Source organism: Physeter macrocephalus, chromosome 5 (genome assembly GCF_002837175.3).
Source record: "Physeter macrocephalus isolate SW-GA chromosome 5, ASM283717v5, whole genome shotgun sequence".
Lineage (NCBI taxonomy): Eukaryota > Metazoa > Chordata > Mammalia > Artiodactyla > Physeteridae > Physeter > Physeter macrocephalus.
The window spans coordinates 53,395,996-53,418,197 of record NC_041218.1 but is presented as its reverse complement, the minus strand read 5'-3'; the positions used below and the strand labels follow the sequence as shown (position 1 = coordinate 53,418,197).

At 39.9% G+C, this 22,202-nt stretch overlaps 1 protein-coding gene across 5 annotated transcripts in view; it reads right to left on the bottom strand.

Annotated features, from left to right (window-relative positions):
* ADAM22 (ADAM metallopeptidase domain 22) overlaps positions 1-21,948 on the bottom strand; it is a 234,566-nt gene extending 212,618 nt beyond the window's left edge. For all 5 annotated transcript variants that reach the window (XM_055084959.1, XM_055084958.1, XM_055084956.1 and 2 more), the window contains exons 1-2: positions 21,864-21,948; positions 21,249-21,406 (exon numbers count right to left, since the gene is read on the bottom strand). In XM_055084959.1, the coding sequence (XP_054940934.1) occupies positions 21,249-21,406; positions 21,864-21,948 (243 nt within the window). The remainder of the gene's footprint in view (positions 1-21,248; positions 21,407-21,863) is intronic.
* Positions 21,949-22,202: the final 254 nt, after the last annotated feature.

The window sequence follows — 22,202 nt, the reverse complement described above, 5'->3', positions numbered from 1 at the left end:
TTTCATACATGACTCAGGCTTCTATGCTGTTGATGTGGTTTGACATAAAGCTGAATAAACCAAACTCTATAGTTGTTGCCTCTATTGGGGGCAAATTACGGCAGTTTAACGAGGCCTCTGTGCCTCTGACACACTGGGTTAAAGAATTCCTACAAGATATCCTGATTCTCTTTTATAAAGGAAAAATTCTGGGCACAGCCTTTCTTTCTGTTCGTTTTATAATAGTTTTTGTTTGTTTGTTTCTTTTTACTTCTTGTTGCTCTGAAGCAAATGAACTTTGAAGTAACACAGAGTTCACTTTTCAATGAATTTATTAAATGATACCCTGGGAGAATGTCTTTACTTCTGAGAAGTGTGTACGTCGTCACTCTGAGCTACCCCCACTGGGCTTCTGGGAAGCTGCCTCCTGGCAAAGCCTCCTGACCAAAATGTTCCCTAGATCAGCATCCTCAGCAAACTGCCGCCAAGCCATCCTTTTTGTCCTTCTCTGGCTTCCCCTACAGGTCCCATCCCCTCCCTCAACACCATCATGTCCTGAACCCTACCTGTTCTCAGGACTCCATGAGGACCATAGCGGATGCTATGAAAGATACAACCCCTGCCCACAGATCTGTATGGTCTGGTAAAACATGTTACTCTTGTACAAGGCAGTAACATAATCCAGTAGTACTAAACTCCTTTGTCCTAAAGAGTTTTCTCTCTCTTTTAGAACTGTGAGCCGTTACTTATGAAAAGTGGCAGAGGGTAGTGGCTAAGACTCCAGATTCCAGAGCCAAATTTCCTGTTTCAAATTCCACCCCTGGACTTCCCTGGTGGCGCAGTGGTTGAGAGTCCGTCTGCCGATGCAGGGGACACGGGTTCGTGTCCCGGTCCGGGAAGATCCCACATGCCGCCGAGCGGCTGGGTCCGTGAGCCACAGCCGCTGGGCCTGCGCGTCCGGAGCCTGTGCTCCGCAACGGGAGCGGCCACAACGAGAGGCCCGCGTACCGCAAAAAAAAAAAAATGTCTTACCTGTGTCCCTGCGCTCATTTTATTCAATCAGCATTTGTTGGTGAGTTTGTAGCCATTTGGCTACATGACTTGAAATGTGTATTATCTATAGTTCAGTGGGAGAAGGATGGAACTTTGGGCTTTAGGGAACTCAATGAGTTATGTAATTCATTTCCCACCTATGAGAAAGCATCTACTCAAAACCATCTTGAAAAAATGATTGCTGAGCCTATTTTGTATGTTTTTGAGACAGTTCCTCAACCTCTAATTGTAGTTTGTCCTAATGCTGAATCATCTTCTTTCCCCTCTTCAATAGCTAACAGAACTCTCTTAATGCAATTTAGACCTATTTCCTCCATTTGTGAAACAGGATACGTTCAAAGATGACTTGAAAGTATGCCTCTCATCTGTTAGGCACAGTAGAAACTATGTGCTACTTTGTAAGCTTTATGGCAGGCTAGCACTAAAAATATCTACCAACTACACAGGATAAAATATCCTGCAGAAAGAGTGATCCATAGCCATGCATGTATAAACATAAAAGAGAAGTACATTTAAGTGCACCAAAGTAATACCGTCTTGCAAAGAAGAATCCAAGTGCATTACATTGGCGGTGGTAGATGAATTACATTCAGCCACTCAAGTGAAAATTTGTGTGGTCTTCTTTGGTAAGATAATACAATCCTTTGAGAACATATAATGAAACTGAAAATACTGCCAGAGATATGGATACTTTCAAATAACTTCACTGGGAAAGCCCCCAGTACAGTTTTCATTGAGATCCTCCATCACCCACCTTCTTTGGAGTAGTAGTCTTGTTACTCAAACTTGACAGATATGCTCTAGCCTTGGAATCATTGTACCAACTGTTCTCTCCTCCAGAAATGCTCTTCCACAGAAGAGCCTGGCTCACTTCCCACTCCCTTCAAGCTTTTCCCAATGTCACCTTCTCTGTGAGGGCTATTGGATCACCCTATTAAAAATTACAACCTATGTCCCCTACAACCCGGCACTCCCAATGTCCATTACCATGCTATAATTTTTTCTTTTCTTTTCCATGGTACTTACCACCTTCTAATATACTAAATAATTTATCCTTTATTATGTTTTTGTCTATCTACTAGAACATAAGTCCCATGAAGAAACAAATTTGGTTTTTTTTTTAATTCATTGATGTATCGTAAGAAGTCAGATAGTGCCTGCCTGTAGTAGATCCTCAATAAATATTTGGGGAGTAAATTTTTTAAAAGTCAGTTCAAAAATCAAATCACAGGAATTAATTCCATCTCTCTCTCTCTCTCTCTCTCTCTCTCTCACCACACACACACACACACACACATACACACACACACACACACACACACACACACATACAAAATGTTAACATTGCCCAAAACAGTTATTGAGGCTTAATCTGAAAAATAAAAGAACCAATGGAAAAATTTTAATTGCAAATCTGGCAAGTTTAAACTTTATCATAAAAGGAACAGGAATCTAAGTCTATTAAATATTTGCAGTCTTCTCAGTTCCTTCATTATTCAAAGATAGAACAAGGAAAAGAGAAATCAAGAATCTCTAGTTCTAGTGAAAACACGCTGCAGAGAACAGGAGCTATAAAAAGGCATGATTAATAGCTCAAACATAACTAAAATACCCAACTGCACAAGGGCCAGAAGGTGCAGAGACAAGTGTAGATTTTTCTCTCATTGAGCAAAATGTGAGAACTAAAACAGACTCAATGGCCCTATGGAGATGGGCTATTCCACGAAGACTCTCCAGACAGATACACACAGACACACACACACACACCACTACCACCACCAGCAACAATAATATCTGCACTTGGAGCTGCTCTTGCTGAACACTTTCTGCAGTGAGCGTATGATGCTAAAAGAAAAGCATATGGGCTTCTTCTAACCCAATTATTTCTTGAGAAAGAGAAATAACAATTAACTTTGGAATAACAGATTTTAGAAAGACTGTTTGTTGAAAACTGTTGGAAATTCAGGAACACATGGTTGATTGATTAAGTGTTAAAATATTTATTAAATATGGGAATCCTCTACAAGAAAATGGAAGTTCTTCCATGGAGCTGAAGGCCACATCTAATGCTGGGCTGTGTCGGCTTAGCAAGAAGCTGAGCAAAGGAACTGATTATCACGACTGGTTTACAACGGGACCAAAAACAATAGAATGACAAAAAGTAGAGAGCCAAAAGAGAAAGGGAAAACTGAGAACTGAGGATGACTAAAAGTTTCATTAAAAGCTATATTAAAAACCACTGATCGTATGCTTTAAAAGGGTGAATTTTATGGTACATGAATTATATTTCAATAAAGCTGTTATTTAAAAACTATATTAAAAATTAAGATTGTGGTCATAAACATAATTCAAATGCAGAAGAGGAATGGTCTTTGTTATAATAACTGCTACCTTTTATAAAATTCTGGGAGCCCTTCTTCCTCAACTGTCTGTTCCCTTAGATTTTTGTCTTTTGAAGTTCTTAGATTTTTGTCTTTTGAACATGTTTTTAAAACATGTTTTTTAAAAATAAAATAAAACAAGCTATTAAATGGAGCATCCTATCCTCTACTAAAGTTAAAAATATAGCTTCCAGCACTCAGCCTAGTTTGGGAACTATGAGTCCAACATTTATCTCACTGCCCGTTAATCTCTTCATGTTGTGCCCTCCCCTCCTTTCCTCACTTCCCAGCTGGGAGCAGTCCTATGAGGATACAGACTATTGAGGGCTCAACTAAGGCAGAGATGCTTCCCATCCCAAAGTAATGGAGCTGCATTGTTACTCATTTAATTAAAAAAAAAAAAAAAAATCCCACCTGATGTTTGAACCAATATTATATTGGGGGTTGGGGGAGTGGGAGGACAAGATTAACTTGGTTTGTTAAATTCCTGGAAAAAATGCAGTGAGACCAAAGCTGGGACCCAGAATTAGCACGAGGGTCCCAATTGTTCTACCCTCCTGGAACATTTGATGCAAATCACAGCTCTTGTGAAAACAATTGAAGAAATCCAGTGATCTGTGTACACAAGAAACTGGGCAAAGAGTTTTATACCAAGATATAATCATTACGGGAGCTAAAACAACAACAAAAAAAAGAGCTAACATGTACGGAGCCCTTACCATATGCCAAATGCTCAGCTACAAACTTTATGCATTTTATCTCCTTAATCCTCACAACATATGAGCTGGGCGCTATTCTTATTCCTATTTTATTGGTGTAAAAACTCAGGATTAGAGAAATTAAGTGCAGTTAGCGGCAAAGGTAGGCTTTGAATCCATGCAATCTAATTCCAGGTTCTCAAACTCTTTCCGTTGCAGAGCACAGGCTCCGGACCCACAGGCTCAGCGGCCATGGCTCACGGGCCCAGCCACTCCGCGGCATGTGGGATCTTCCCAGACCGGGGCACGAACCCGTGTCTCCTGCATCGGCAGGCGGACTCTCAACCACTGCACCACCAGGGAAGCCCAAGGTTCTCAAACTCTTACTCACCATCCTACAATACTTTCTTAGAAGAAAACTATATATCAGGGAGTCATTTTACTAAAAATAAAGACTTATTCTAAAACTATAGTAGATTTGGCAATAGTACAGTAATACATAAGCACAATCATGAAGAAAAGAATCGATATGGATAATACCAAGAAAATTTTTTTAATCTGTTACAACAAAAGATACCATGAGAATGAATAGATAAGCCACAATTTTTAAAGTATTTGCAACAGAGATAAACAATAATAGGAAAGAATCCATAACATACTTAAAATGCCTGTAAATCAATAAGAAAAAGACAATTGAAAAATGGGGAAAGTATATAACTAGGCCATTCAAAGGAAGAAATACAGCTTACCAAAGGTGCTCTACCTCATTAGTCATCAGGGAAATGGAAAGCAAAGTAATCAGACACTATTTCACACCCATAATATTGTTAGAAATTTTATGTCTTATGATTCCAAATGATGATAAAGATGGGGATACACAGAAATTCTCATGCACCATGGGTGGAGTATAAATTGGTATGTTGTTGTGTGATTTGTCAGTATGTGGAGAAGTTGAGAAGGGACAACCCCTAAGAATCAACAATTTCACTTCTAAATATATGCCCCACAGAAACACACGCACATGTATGCATTAATGGCATACACTGCTTATAACATCAAAAAATCAGGGTCAATCTATAAATGCCATTAATAGGAAAATAAATACATAGATGAGGGTAGGTTTATAAAATGGAAAGCCAGACAGCAATAAAAAGGAATGAATTCAATTACTTTACCTGTATCAAGATAAGAGACTGAAAATCAAAGTCTGTCACATTATTCTACCTACTTTTTGGTATATTTAAACTACTTCAAAACATAAGCTTTTTAAAATTAAAAAAAGTAACAAAAGTTGTCTTGAAGAAATTTTCATATGCACCTTCACGTGCCTGATTTCACTGATGCCACACATAACAGCTCAGGGGTGAGTAACACAACCACAGAGATGTCTTTAATACTGTTGCCAAGAAAACTACAAGAAACAAAAATTAACAGCTGGAAGCTGCCAGGAGGCACATGACTCAATCTTTAAAACCTTAGCCAGAGCTGCCTCACAGGTACCTCTAGGCTCCCCTGTCAGGAATCCTGTAGGACAGTTTTTTAAACTGTGGATCAGATCATGACCCATTAGAAGGGCTCTGAAATCACTTTAGTGAACCATGTCAGGATTTTTTAGAAAATGACAAGGAACAGAGTAGAATGAAAAGCATACACTGCATGCTTCAAGGATAAGTATTGTTTCACAACACACTTGTTTTGATCTTTGGTGTATGTGTGTTTTTTCACTTGTTCATACAAAACCTTTTAACACAAATGTTCATAGTAGTATTATGCATGATTTCCCCAAAGTGGAAACAACCCAAATCTCCATCAAAGTAAATGGATAAATAATGGATGTTATTCATCAATAAAAAAGAATGCACCCTGGTGGTGCAGTGGTTAAGAATCTGCCTGCCAATGCAGGGGACACAGGTTTGAGCCCTGGTCCAGGAAGATTCCCACATGCTGCAGAGCAACTAAGCCCCTGTGCCTCAACTACTGAGCTGGCAGTCTAGAGCCTGCGAGCCACAACTACTGAGACCGCATGCCACAACTACTGAAGCCCACACCCCTAGAGCCTGTGCTCTGCAACAAAGAGAAGCCACTGCAATGAGAAGCCCACACACCACAACAAAGAGTAGTCCCCGCTCGCCGCAACTAGAGAAAGCCTGGGAGCAGCAACGAGGACCCAATGCAGACAAAAATAAATAAATAAAATAAATAAATTTTTTTAAAAAAGGAATGAGGCAAAAAAGCATGCTACAACATGGATAAACCTTGAAATCATTTTGCTTAGTAACAGAAGCCAGTCACAAAAGACCCGATAGTTTATGATTCCATTTTATGAAATGTCTAGAATAGGCAAAGCTATAAAGACAGAAAGTAGATTAGTGGTTGCCCTGGGCTGGGGGTGCAGATAGGCAGGGCGGGAGAGAGTCTGGGGAATGTGTAAGGGATTTCTTTTAAAGGTGAGGAAAATGTTTAAAACTGACTATGGTGATGCTTGCACAACTGCTTGAATATACTAATAAACTTTGAATTGTACACTATTGTTAAATGGGTGAATTCTATGGTATGCAAATTATATTTCAATAATGGCCTTATAACTATATATAATGAAAATATGAATTATTTTGTTCCTGAGATTATACTAAATCAGCTGAAGTCATGAAAAGTCAGCTGATTATACTAAATCAGCTGAAGTCATGTTAAAGAGTTCATTTTTGTGGGCCAGTTACTTAATCTCAACATTTTGACATGGGACACCCTTCCTGACACAAGCCCTTATTTTCTTTTCTGATCATAAACCTACTTTAAGATCAATCCTTCAGAGGGCTTCCCTGGTGGCGCAGTGGTTGAGAATCTGCCTGCTAATGCAGGGGACACGGGTTCGAGCCCTGGTCTGGGAAGATCCCACATGCCGCGGAGCAACTAGGCCCGTGAGCCACAACTATTGAGCCTGCGCGTCTGGAGCCTGTGCTCCGCAACAAGAGAGGCCGTGATAGTGAGAGGCCTGCGCACTGCGATGAAGAGTGGCCCCCGCTTGCCACAACTAGAGAAAGCCCTCGCACAGAAACGAAGACCCAACACAGCCAAAAATAAATAAAAATAAATAAATAAATAAATAAGCCAAAAAAAAAAAGATCAATCCTTCATTCACACTAAGATATTAATGCTTGAAAACAGCTCAGAGTGCCATCCCTCTCTAGGGTCTCTACTTATACCAAAGTGGCTATTTTCAAGTGGCGTGTTTTCTGATTTAAATCAAATGTACAGATCTTTTAGAACATGGAGTTTTCATAGAGTAATAGTTCTATAAGAGTAGTATCTACCACCTAAGAAATAAAGAAAGTAATATTTTTTACTCAGCATAATTCCCTGGAGTTTTGTTTGTTTGTTTTTTGCCACTTGGCATGTGGGATCTTGGTTCCCCAACCAGGGATTGAACCCGTGCTCCCTGCAGTGGAAGTGCAGAGTCTTAACCACTGGATGGCCAGGGAAGTTCCAGAAAGTAAATATTTTATATTAACTTGTTAGTCCACAATAGGGAGGTAAAGACTGAGAAAAAAATAAAAATAAAACAAAATATTAGACAAGAAAGTATTGGAGGCTTAGTTACAGGGAGAAAAAAGAAAGAGGATGCTGTCCTTGTTCAAAAAAAAAATCAAAACTCCACGAACAAATATCAGAAAAACTCCTTAGCTAAATATGTCATATGAGTTCAGAACTATCGGAAATACTATATGTCACTTTCCCAGAAGACAGACATCATTGTCTTAAAGAAAATGCAGCTCCAGGCAGCAAATGGCAAAGTCTGATGAATAAAGTCACACACAAAGGTTAAATAGCTTGGATTTATTTGTGTTGGGAGAGACAGGGCTAGAAACTGACATGAATGATTTTGTCACAGTGATTAAAGCAGCCGGGAGATAGCAAGGCGGCTTCATATGGTAGAATATCAGTCTGCCAATCATTGTCCAAGTTCCCACTGCTTTCTCCAGGCTTCTCTCTCCTATCCTCATGGCCCTGCCTCACACGTGAAGCAAGGGGGACAGCTATTGCAGTTCAGGTGCTTACCATGATGGGATCCTCACAGAACCTGGGCGTTCTATATAGACAGGGTGGCTCTGTCGGGCCGGCAAGAATGTACGCGGAGGGAAAAAAATATTTTTTTAAATAACAAAAAAAAAAAGAATGTACGCGGAGGGAAGGGGAAGAAAGAGGTCAGGGATAAGGTATAAATGTGGAAGGAGGACCATGCTCCTCTCGAACGCATCCCAACAAAAGATTTTAACAATCTGGAGGAAAGAAATACTGTGATGGTTGGAAATACATCAGAAGAACATAAATGGTCACAGAACACTTTTTCTGCATCTTTGAGATTGAAAATTGAAACAAAGGCAGACCATAAATATTGGCTGAGTACCACCTATCCATCAGGCAGAGTGTTAAGCAGTGAACAAATAATGGTGAAAACGAATGACAAAGTTCCAGCCCAACATTAGAGTCCATCTCATGGGGACACCTTCTATTAACCCACACAAATGATCAGTGCACCAATACCCCTGGACCAACACACACACACAAGCAGGAACAATTTTATGGCAAGCCTGTGAGGCAAGTTGAACTATTAGTATACCTGTAAAAGTGCCTCATCATTGCTCAATGCTGAGTCTGAATCCTGCAGCAATGGAGCAATGGACCCCTCTGGAAGACTCTGAGAAGTGACACGCTTAGCAGTTGTGGAGGATGGACCAGACACATAACTCAGAGTTGAAGTCCAGGGGATTATGAGCAGTGAGAACAAGGAGAATGATTTTCGGAAGGCGACTATTCCAACAGCAAAGAGCAGAAATGAAACTCACTGCAATCTACACCCAAAGAAGGGAATGAATGAAGGACAATTTAAGGGGAACAAAAGAAACAACAAATGAAAAAGAAAAACCACATTAAAAACAGGTTTAAAGGTAAGCAGTAGAGTGGGAAGCTTGTTGAACTATAACACATTTTGCAAATCCCAAAATAAGTCAATCCAGCAACAGGCAACAGGGATGGTTCCCAACACTGAATATAAATAACCTTTCAGAGACTTGTTTTTACTTTAGTTGCTAAGAGAAAAAGAGGCATTTGACAGAAAGAGAGTAGGGGAAAAAATACAAAATAAACCAAGGGTCATAGGGAAAGTGAACAGAGCAAGGCTATGTTCACAGGAAAATGATAAATGGAAAGAGGCAACAGGAACATGACAGAGCCTGAACTGAGAAATGAGAAAAGAAAGAGATGAGAGAAAAGTAAAAAAATAATCGACCAGGGAAAACCTGATAGAACAACAGGGGTCTAGAGGCATAAGAATGGAACAGGGCTCTCTAAGTCATGGCATCAATGATGTCATCCAGTTCTCGTTTGCTTTTTGAGCACTTGCTACATACAAGGCTCTGAGCTCAAAGCTGGGAAGAAATAAAAATGGATTTTTTTTATTTATGCCCTCACACCATGTTTTCCCCTAAATTAAACTGAAATAATTCTTACCCCGTCACCCTGGGACAACTGCAAACTTCATGATTTCATAATCAGGACACTTAAAAAAAGTCCTAAAAGACTCATTAGTCAATGACCTCAAGTAGATTTCATATTAAATTGCTTAAGTTATGAATGAATAGTACTTTCCCTTCATTAATTATGAGAGAACATTGTCCATGCAAGATCATTAAGAACTATAAGGACATCATGCTAAACTTACCTCAGAAATTAAATTAAATGAAAAATTCATAGTATCTCAGCACCTCTTTTTACCCCGGAGGATGCTGAGGACCAACAAAAGTTGCTACACACCATGGTTTGAAATAGCCTTGTCTCTAGTCACTCATCCAGTCAGAAATGGCTTCACCTTTGGTGATAGCAATGAACACAACTTGAATTTTGCCCACCTTCTTATCAATCAATATCTGTCCAAGCTTTCAGGTACTTTTATGAGGAAATCAGTTTGAAAAAAAGCAATGCTATTTATAGCTAAACAAGCTGTATACTTTTGTAAAACATAAGAACGATTTTTCTGTCCTGCATCAAAACTTCCATTATCTTCAAAGATGTTTAAATTTCTATCATAGTCAATAAAACTCTTTCTAAGAAATGATGATGGCTTGATTACTTGACACAATGGTAAATTTGTTAATGTATCTGTAAAAACAATTTTCCCATTCTTCTTAAACACTTTCCTAAAGTTTTATTGAAAAGCACATCAAAGTACTTCTAACTATTGCTAAACTGCAGGTGATACCAAACTAATCTTGAAAATAACCCACTATTTATAGCAAATGGAGACTGACACTGAAATTATCCATCTCAATAAGAACAAATTTTCCAAATTCCCACTTACAAGGACCCTACCATTATTAACATACATTTTTTAAAACACGTACCACATGCCATGTAAAATGAGCTTGTTGCTCATTTTGCACAAACTAAGTGTGATATTTCAGAGCATCAGCTGTCACATGAGTTAGGAAATCAATCTTTATGTAAGCATCATCTCCTGATCCAGGACAGGCACAGTCTGCAGTCTGAACTATGGGGAAAAGAGTGGGCCCCTGAAAGCCCCCTCCCACTAGCCTGCAGAGCCTTAGACAAGACCAGTGAAGAATATGATCTTGGAGGAGGAAGGAAGGAGGAAAAATAAGGAATAAAGAAGAAGAAGAATAGGAAGGAGGAGAAGAAGAGGAGGAAGAGGAGGAGGAAAAGAAAGAGAAGAAGGAGGAGGAACAGGAGGCGGGGAAGGAAGAGAATGAAGTGGAGGAAGAGGGAGGGGGACAGGAGTAGGGGGGAGAAGGAGGAGAAAGTGGTCCCTCCCTCTGAACCAAACACTTAAAGCTCATGACAGCATGGAAACAATCCCAGGGGCCATTAGAACAAGTCTGGCTAAAACACACCTGGTTCTCTTTAAAAACACAAGACCTCAGTCAAGAGTGGAGCCAACCACTGAAACCTCAATGGGCTGAGATCAAAAACTCAGAAAGTGTCTCAGACTTTTTCAGGTCACTCTCTCTCTAGTTGAGCCAGGAGGATACTCGACTGAGCTGGCACAGTGGACCCAGTATCTTCTCTCTAGACCTGATTTTTTTTTTATTTCCCTGAGCCTCGCCTTCCACTACCTTTTTACCCACAGCCTGCTCCTGCCCCATGTTCTGATGACCCAAGATTACTCTTCTGCAAACTGCTCCAACTCCAGTCTACCCTAGGTTAATACTACCCTGCATAACCTTGACTGCTATGGATCCACGGCTAGGTTCCAGGCCAGACTCCTGACAGGATAGTCCAAAGGCATTAAAAATCCACCAGGGAATTCATGGACACCAGGTCTATGAAGTGGCAGCTCTCTATGCAGCATCTTGCTATATAATCCGAAGAAGGAGAAACCACTGAGAGCAAAGCTTGAGCTCTGACCAGGAGTAGCAACTGGTGTGCACCAGCCTGACCCCAAAATCCTCACCTCACTAGAGGAGGAAATGAAGGAAATTTCTCCCCAAGAAGCCTGCTTAAAAGGCAAACTGGAAAAAAACAAACAAAAAAATTACATAAGAATAGAAATTGACCAACCAGAGGCATGATTCAGTGCCAAACAGAATAAGAGGTCGAAGAAAACTGTCAACCAGTTCTACTGCCTTGGGCAGAAAATTTTAAAACGACTTGCAAAATGTGAGCTCTTGAGGTCTAGCTTCAGGGAAGTATCATCTATTTCCCATCTTCAAAGAGTCATCTAATGTTCTTTACTTGGGACAAAAAAAAAAAATGCAGCAAAAGGGCAACTATTGCTAAGTGCTAAAATCCCCTCATACAAAATTAATTTTTAAAAAGAATAAAAATGTTGATTTACCCTTACAGATAAATATGATTCTGTTTTAATACAAACAATAAATAGATTGTGAGACAGGATGGGGCAGGGGGAGGGAAGGATTAAGCTCCTTACTCTTTCTCTGTCTAGCTTTAGAACTGCTGATATTTCTGAATCATGGTACACAACATTTTAAATTTTATCTTCAAAATCAAGTTATATATAATACTCTGCTCTGGGGAAAACAGATTTCTGTCTTAAAAGCAACTCAGAAGGTAAAATCAAAAAGTAAAGGACACCTAGAAGTTTAAAATCAGTTTTTCTATATGATGTTTTCATATTTTTTAAAATACAGCATATTGAACTCCATTTCTGTGTCAAATAATTGTAATTATCAAAGGGGTTGTAAATTCAATATTTGAAAAGACTAAAATAATTCATGCATTTATTCATATGGAGCCCAACCTTATTCCAAAAAGATTTCAGCTTGTTTTATGTGGACAATTACAAGATAAAATAAAATTTTTAAGTAGATGAGGAACCCAGGGGAGACAGAAAACTCTTTAATTCAATAAATATTTATTAAGCACCAACTCTGTGCCAGTCACTGCTCTAGGCATGGAGATGTGTGGTGACGGAACAGACAAGATCACTATTCTCATGTAGTTTACCATCCAGTGATGGCATACTGAAAGAAAGACAATAAACAAGTCAATCGTTAAAAAGAATGTCAAGTGCTAGGAAGAAAAAAGACTAATGGTGACAAGGAGGGGAGTGGAATGGGAATACTTTAGAAAAGTGGACAAAGGAAACCTCTTGAGATCACTTTTTTTAAGCCTAAAATTTATTTTAGTCCAACATGCGCTTTAAAATGTGCACAGATATGACTTCCCAGATTGATAATTATCACTAGTCGAGAGAGATTTCGGATGACTTTTGCACTGAAACGGGGATGATGAGAAGGAACAGGACAATGAGCTAGGAATGAGGCTGCTATTAAAACTTCTGCTGGGGGGCTTCCTTGGTGGCGCAGTGGTTGAGAGTCCGCCTGCCGATGCAGGGGACACGGGTTCGTGCCACGGTCCGGGAAGATCCCACATGCCGCGGAGCGGCTGGGCCCGTGAGCCATGGCCGCTGAGCCTGCGCGTCCGGAGCCTGTGCTCCGTAACGGGAGAGGCCACAGCAGTGAGAGGCCCGCGTACCGCAAAAAACAAAACAAAACAAAACTTATGCTGGGATTTCCGCTTTGGAGGAGGACAAAATTCGCCTTGAAACTTTTGGCATCCAAGTCAAGGAAGTAAACACAGTTACAAGATAAATCTCTCCTCTTGGTCATGCTGAGACACCATGTGTAATGTTCTCCAAGACTTCAATGAATAATGTAACTGGTTTCTCAGGAATATTTCTTACAATGTCCTTCAAAATATCCTTTAGAAAAAGCCTGGAAGGTGATTGAAGAGGTCAGGGAAGTGACTGAGAAAACTGATACCAATTCAGATACCAAACTCCCTTGTGACTAACTGAAATCCAAGGAGATTCAAGAAAAAATATCTTAAACCTTGAGAATACAAAGAGCTCCTAGACCCTGGGTACAAACTGGAATCCCCTGGAGAGACTTTTTAAAATACTCCCACTCCAGAATGCACTATGGAGGAATAGATGATAATTCTCCATAAATAGTTTCTGTTAAGTGAATTTCTGGCAGATTAAACTCCAGCAAGTATTCAGAGTGCAGATGTTCTCTGCTGCCATTTAGAAGAAGATTCAGATATTTCCATGTGGTTAAAAGAATATCTGAGGTAGAGGTAGAAATTATACCCATTTCTAGAAATGAAGACATATGACAAGTGTGAAACAGAACATCAATTCACCCCTGAATGAAGCTAGTGAGGGAGGAGACCAGGGCAGGGCCAAGAGTTTTAAAGAAATGTTAGGTTTGTTCCAGTACATAGATGACACAGTAACCACATGTTAAATAAGTAAGAAAAATTACAAGAGGCTTATTTTATGTGGATCTCTAACATTTTCTTTGAGAATTCTTAACCCAATTCTACTACTTGTCAGCTGTATGACCTTGGGCTGGTTAATTAGCTTCCTTAAGCCTCACTTTCCTCATCTATAAAATGGGTATAATAATATCTACCTCATAATGAGAGATAACACATGCAAATCGCTCAGCACAGTGTCTAACACATGGTAAATATTCAGTAAATATTAATTCTTATTTTCAACTCTTTCCCTCAATATTTGCTTTCTAATGCTTTTATTACCAAAGTAAACACATCCAGCTAGATGTTCACAGAAGCTATCATTTTGGTTATTATTATTACATATGTCTTTGACCTGAATGCTTTGACATCTGGGACTCTACAGCTATTTGTTCTGTGAAGACACAAAAGATATTTTGTATCTTTTCATTTGGAGAAGGATACACAAACACGGATTACTTTTTAGCATTTCATGTTTCTGCTTTATGAAACTTAAAGCAGAAGAAGAGCATGTATAATTTTGGTACTGACGACTGGATCCTGAAATCTCTGATTTATGAAGAAAGATTATAACAATCAATGTTCACATGCAGTTCCAAAACAAAACACACATCCTTTGAGAGGTGTTTCTAACCCTTTAAATGTTAAATATCTTTATATATTCCATTCTTATTCTCAAGGTAATAGAAATGAAGCATTCCTACTGTGTTCCACAAGTTTCTTCACTACTATACAACTTTTAAAAACATTTTCAAGTGCTGCAAGAAATATATAGTTCCAATGGGACAGATGTAAGACATCTTTTACCCCAGTGCCATTGAAAGATATCTGAGGAAATGTTGGTGACCTCCTGTGCTAAGGCCAGGTTGTTAGCCTAGTGCTTCAGCACATAGGCAGTGCAGTGGAGCTGAAGTGTCTGGGTTCAAATACCCTCTCCGCTACCTACCAGCTTTGTGATTTTGCAGCTAAATATTACCTGTCACATGATTCTTGTGAGGATGCAATGAGTTTGTACAGATCAAAAGTACTCAGAAAACTATTCAGCACATAAAAATTAACCACATGAGTTACCATTTATTAAATATTTATTAAATATTATTAAATATTTTAGTGTATACTATAACATGACAACACTATTATAAGTATTTCTCTTTTCCTGGTTTCTTTTTCCTTCCTCCTTCTTGCCATTCTCCTCAAGGTCTCTTCCTCTTCTTGTGCTCTCCCCCACTCTTTTTAACAACATCCTTTTTCCCTTTGGGGCTTATCCATAATCCTCAATGATAAATGTGGCAATATCTGGGCCCTAATGGAGTTATAGAGTACTACTAACCCTATATGACAAGAAAGCAGACCTCCTTCCATGTACTTTTAGAAGGGGTTTTAATCATTAAAAATGATAGAACACTTGGCATTCTTTGAAATAAGAGAAAAGAAATAAAACTTAAGGACAATTTGTATCATCCCATAAGCTTTTAGAGTCATTCATAGTTTTCCATGTGTAGCTGTAAAGAAGCAATGAAAGACAAGGTTCTTCTGTGCACGGTAAAACCACTGGGCAGAATTTCAAAGATGCCCAAAAGAAATATATACAAATTGGGATCTCATAGACTAAAAAAGCAAGATGTAAGGAAAACTCCTACAATTCTAAATTTTATTTTCTTTTAACTATTTAACTGTAAGAGAAGGTTGACAGGAGAATAAAAATGTGCTGGGAAATGTCTCCTTCCTATTTATGGCAGTGGAACAAAGTTTTGATTGGTGGCAAACTTTATCAATATTGAGCTACTTAGGTTTAACAAATGCACATTAAGGAAAAAAAAAGATGTTTGTGCTATCCTTGCAAAATACTTCTAAAGCTGTAATTCCTAGGAGTCCTTTTCCTCCAGGGAAGCATTACTGCAGACAACTTATGGTTAAGCTGACTCAGTGCTCCCAAGTGAAACAACCCAATTTTAAGTACAGCTCATCCATGCTTAGGCATATGGATAATTATATTCATAAGAACAGAGCACAGGCACTTCCTTGGTGGCACAGTGGTTAAGAATCCGCCTGCCGAAGCAGGGGACATGGGTTCAAGCCCTGGTCCAGGAAGATCCCACATGCTGCAGAGCAACTAAGCCCATGCACAACAAATACTGAGCCTGCGCTCTAGAGCCCGTGAACCACAACTACTGAGCCTGCATGCCACAACTACTGAAGCCCCCGCCTGGAGCCCGTGCTCCGCAACAAGAAAAGCCACCACAATGAGAAGCCCGCGCACCGCAACAAAGAGTAGCCCCCGCTCGCCGCAACTAGAGAAAAGCCCACGCACAGCAACAAAGACCCAACGCAGCCAAAAATTAATTAATTAATTTTTTAAAAAAACGAATGGAGCACAGCTACTGCTTGCCATCCTGCAACCATCCTGCATTTTCCCCATTCATTACTGATTATCAAAACTATAATAAATGGTAGATCTATGTTCTTGGCACTTGACTACTTGAGAAGCTTATAACACTTTCCAGGGAATGAGATAGAAAAATAAGTAGCCTCTCTATTCACTGGCAATAAAGACTTCTGACAATAAGAAATTCTGCTACTTGTAGAGAAAAGCAATTACTGGCTGCAAAACAAATTATTGAAAATGTATGGGGTGACCACACAGCAAAACAAACCACCAAATAACCTCTGATGCTACAGTAAAACTATCATGCTTGGCTAGCAAAAAAGGAGTAACCATTAAGGTGCTTACTCTTAAAAACAGAAATTATGTGATCATCAGTATCAAACCAACAGTAGGACTCAGTAGGTGATATCTTGCCCATATGGGTGTCCAGTTAAAAACATATTTTATCCTATTATCTGCAACATACAATTTTTTCAGCACAAAAAGTTTCAAGTCAGAGGAAAGGAAGACTGAATACTTTGAATATTCTAGTTCTGAGTGCTATTTTACAGGACTGAAATTACTTCAGACTAGGCAGACAATCTTTAGGACAGCAAGGTTACCCACAATCAAATATAATTTCTTTGACTACCATTTCTAGAACTTCATGGCACAATAAGCTTTCAGTATGGGTTGATCATCTGATTCAGGATAAAAATAAAGTATGCGTTCAAGTAACTGGCCAGATAGTAAAGATATCTTTTACAATATGGACACATACAAACAGAATGATTATTTCACACCAATCAAACTGCCAGTATTTCCACAGAACTAAAATATTAAAATTTTTTCCAAAAATATAACTGTGCAGTTCCATTTCATGATGAAAACTGAAGTAAGGACACATTAAAAGTAAAATTAAGGTGTTTTATACCATCACAGTTCTTGTGAGCTTTCTGAAACATTAAGTAAAACATTGCTGGTTTCCTTACTCTAGGTTAATGGCTCTATCTTACCAGGTGAGAAGTGATTCTTGAATTAGATTAGATGACTTATAACATTCCTTCCATCTCTACAACTGTTAAGATTCCACTTATGTAAATTCGAGTAACTTGTAACTTCTGTGAATGTGTTAAATTCAGGTAATTAGGGCACCATTTTGCATTAAGGCAATGTCATAAAATTTCTAAACAGTACTCAAGCAGCCTGAGGGAGTTAATGTTATTTAACAAAAACTCATATAGTGCTTACAGAATATGCAGCACTAAGTGCTTTATAAATATTAACTCATTTATACTAAGCAGCTAAGTATACTTAGTAACTAAGTTCTTACAAGCTTAATGAGTATGTGAATTGGCATTTAACAATGAATTAAAGTGAACAACCACTTTCACTCAGCCTTTGAAATTAAGATAATTATTTCTGGGACTTCCCTGGTGGCACAGTGGTTAAGAATCTGCCTGCCAATTCAGGGGACATGGGTTCGATCCCTGGTCTGGGAAGATCCCACATGCCGCAGAGCAACTAAGCACCTGCGCCACAACTACTGAGCCTGTGCTCTAGAGCCTGCGAGCCACAACTACTGAGCCCGCATGCCACAACTACTAAAGCCCACGCACCTATAGCCTGTGCTCCGCAATGAGAAGCCACCGCAATGAGAAGCCCATGCACCACAACGAAGATGTAGCCCCCGCTTGCTGCAACTAGAGAAAGCACACGCTCAACAACGAAGACCCAATGCAGCGAAAAAAAAAGATTATTCATTTCTAACAATTAGAGTTATACCAGGACAACATGAATCTGGTCAGTAACTCTCCTTACTGAAATCCTTGAATCGCTTTCAGGACAAGTCCAAATTCCTCAGCAAGTCATGAAGGTGCTGCAGCATCTATTTTCTGGTTTCCTGTTTTGTTTCATCTGTCCCTTAAATCCTAACTATTTGCAGTTTAAAATGTGTCTTGATGTCACATGCCCACGTACCTCCTACCCCTTCTGTTTGATATGCCTACCCCTTCCCTTTAATTTGGCCACTTCTTACTCACCCTCAAAACACAGCTCAGATAACACCTCTCTCTGAGAGCCCTGACTGCTTACCTGGGTTAAACACTGTCTTCTCTCTTCCACAGCTCTCTGTGATCACCTCCAGAAAATCACACACAAGTACAGAGTGTAATTGCCTATCCATTCATCCATCTTCCTACTTGTCTGTAAATTCCTTAAAGGCTAGAACTGGGTCTTTTATCTCTTAATCCCCAGGGTCTTGCAAAAAAATTGGTACACAGTATGAGCTAAAGTATATAAATGCCTTTTTAATAAACAAATAAACAAATCAATATATACCTTTGTGAGCTGATAGAAAAACATCCTAATTTTATTTCTGAAGTAGAAAGGAAGTTGTTAAACATATTTATAAGTATAAATGACATCTATTTTAATCACCAAAGAAATAACAAGGTCCATACAGAATTAACTTATGTTTTGGAGTTCAGTGACAGCTCTCAACGAAACAAGAAATGACAAATTGAAGGACTACTCCTTAGTTTCCTAACTGTAGGAAGTGTTGGCTTATGACAACTAAGTCTTTACAACTCTAACTGCCAGATTCAGTCCTACTAGTCAGTGATCACTAACTGTAGTTGAGGAGCATGGTAAACTGCTACGGCTCCCAGGTGATCCAGGCATCCAACCAGATGCACTATGTATACGTCACCATGTACCAGCACTGAGATAATTGCTTGTCATAATTACTATGATGATAAGACAGGATCTTCACTCTCATTTCTGACTTGAATGAATAATCTACTCACGCTGTTTAACCTAAATCCTACCGATTCATTCACACCTCACCAAAAGCCAGTCATTCTTCTCAATAGTGAGGTTTATTCTTATAGGAAGTAGAAGCTGCATAGGCCCCAAGTATTTTCTGCCCCAAGTAGAGAGGCCTATGAACCAAAAAAATCTACAGAAGTGGTATTTCAGAAATGGGGAGAAAAAGGAGGACTGCCTGTTGTCCAAGAGTGGTGGTCTTTACCAACACAGAGAAGGGCAGAGGGTACCTAAAGACATCACCAGCATGAGGCAGAGACTCCGGAGTTTAGAGGTGCAATCCTGCAGCATTTTCTGCATCTCTACTTTCTTCCTCTCTGAGAAACTCTTTGTGACTTGTTTTAAAGCACTGTCTATATCAGTAAAAATTCAGATTGTGAAAGACTCTACTGGATAAAAGACCCCACATCTTCAATGAATAAACTGCATGGAAAAAAGCAAAGAAATGGAGGGGGAAACCATGTATTAAAGAGACTTTAAAAACAAAAAAAAAACCTAATTGCAGTTTATAGACATTATCTGGGTCCTGGATCAAACAAACTTAAATATATATATAATATTTATATATCTATTTTATATATTTACATATTTTTAACACATACTAGCTATGATAACATCATGGTTACATTTTCTAAAAAATCTTCATCTTTTAGAAGTGCATAGTGAAATTTTATAAATGAAATGATATGATTTGCTTCAAAATAATACAGAAAGGGAGAAAAAATAGGTAGGATGTAGATAAAATGAGATTGGCTATGAGTTGCTAATGGTTGAAGCTGGGGGTCCATTATAATAGTCTGTCTACTTTTGTGTGTGTATTTGAAATTTTTTATAATCAAAAGTTGTAACTGAGCGTGAGAATATTCCTCTACAGAAATAATTCTAATGTATTGAAAAATAAGACAGTGTCCTATGCTTCTTCAGTTTTACTATGGAAAAAAGTCAAAATGGAAAAGGTATTTACCAAACATTAATTCAAATAAGTAAATAAAATTCAAATAAAAAATAAATAAAATAGGTATTTACCAAACAATTCAAATGATGGGATTCTTCATCAATGCTTGGCATATTAGATTTTCTACTATAATAATGTACCTAATGGATATTACTATAGCCCTTTAAATTAATTTCTATCATGTTAAAATGTTAACAGAACTAAGTACTTGGCTACAAATACAGATTTAAGTAGTATTTTTCTATTTTTACTTATTTTACACTTACAGATAAATTACTGAGTATCACATCATCAAGATACATTTAAAATATTAAGAATATATTTATACATGTGAAAATGTTCAGCCTGCCTTTGCTTCAGTGAAGTGTGCAAAATTTTCAACCACATGAACAAGTTCTACCTTAATATGTATTTACAGGTGGGTGAACTGGTTGCCAGGTTGATACATGTAAATACAAAAAATGCTTACATAGTCCCAAAATATTTACTTAAATTAACCAGTAAATTCAAAATAATTTTCAAGTATATCTGTGGATGTGTGATATTGACCTAAATAGATTTTTATTTTAAAACATACTTTATAAATGCCCAATAAGCAACAGGGCCCTAATTACACCAAGAGGACTGCTACCAATGAAGAAAGGGGGGAGCCGGACACCTTTTCTGGAAGGTGGAGGTGAATGGGTACATCTCTGATGTCCACAAATTGAGTGAGCTGAGAACCTTGCAGTTCAGCTTAATTTTAAGGTTTGAGTTTAGTTAGGGATGTCTAGGCTTGTTTTTCCAATTTTCCTACAGTACCAATCTTGGCTTAAATCACATAAAGTCTTCTCTTTGAAAATTAAAACAACCATAACAACAATAATGATGATGCAAATCCTGCTCAAATATTATATCCCTTCTTGCCTACGCATGGCTTTTGCCTGGCAGAGGTGAGAGGGTCTCCGCCCCTTCGCTCAGGTTGCCGCACAACTGGAGGCAACCCGCACAAACTCCTCTCCAGCAAAGCCCCCGGCCTGTGGCTCTTTTGGGGTTTGTCGCCCCTTTCTCTTCTTTTTTGCACAGGGAGCGCCACGCATGACTCGCATTAGAATTGCACTGGTTTCACCCAAGACGTTGCATCTCCAGGGCAACGGAGAGCAAACGCGGGGTCGGGATGGGCCGGGCCGGACCACCCCCAGCACCACGCCTCTCACCTGCGCGCCGCCGGGGTCGCCCCGCACCCGCGTATCGAGCGCGTCGTGTCCAGTTTCGTCTTCGCCCGAGCTGTAGATGAGCCGGAGTGGCAGGATGCTCTGGCGCTCCAGGAAGCGGTTTTCCTTCCTCCTCTCCAGCTCCGTCAACGAGGCGTCTCCTCCAGGCAGGAAAGGGGGAAGGAGGAATTGGGGAGAAAAGGCGAAAATAATGACCCTGACCCACACTCGTCCATCCTGCGGTCCAACGTCTCCCTTATGAAGATCCCACCTCCCCCTCCCTCCCGGACCCCATCTGGTAAGGCTGCAGAGACACAAGACGCAGAGCCTTGGACCAGCTCATCTGAGAGCATCCAGGACCGGGGCCCAGAAGCAGAGCACCCCTCTCCCATCCTCCACATTCCTCTTCTACTTCAGAAGAAAAACAGGCATTTGACCTAAAGCTTCTAATGCATCCACACTGTATTTTTGCTTCACTTCTCTCCACCCTTCTAAAAAAACAAAAAAATCTCCTTGCGCACTCGGGAAATGGGGATGCCTCTTTACAAATGCGCTTGAGGGCTGCAAAGATGCCCGGAAAATGGTACGTCCCGGAGCCACAGAGGGCGGCGAACTTACCTGCCCGGCCGCAGCCCGCCGGGGGACAGGTCCCCAGGGCGCAGAGCAGCAAGAAGGGCACGGATACAACCGCCGCTGCCTGCATGGTGCAGCCGTCAGCCCTCCTCGCCCGAGACGCTCAGCTCCTCATGCCCGGGCAGCCGCGTCCGGATCCCGCGCCCCGCGGCCCCGGCTCGCCTGGGCCGCCCCCTCCCAGCCCCGGCCGGTGCTGTGGCGACCGCGGCGCTGCAGCCTCCACCGCTGCGCTGCCTCAGTGCTGCATTGTGCTCCGCGGGCGCTTCCGCTGGCGGGGGGAGCGAGCGAGTGCTGCATTGGGCGGTTGGCTGTAGCTAAGTGGTT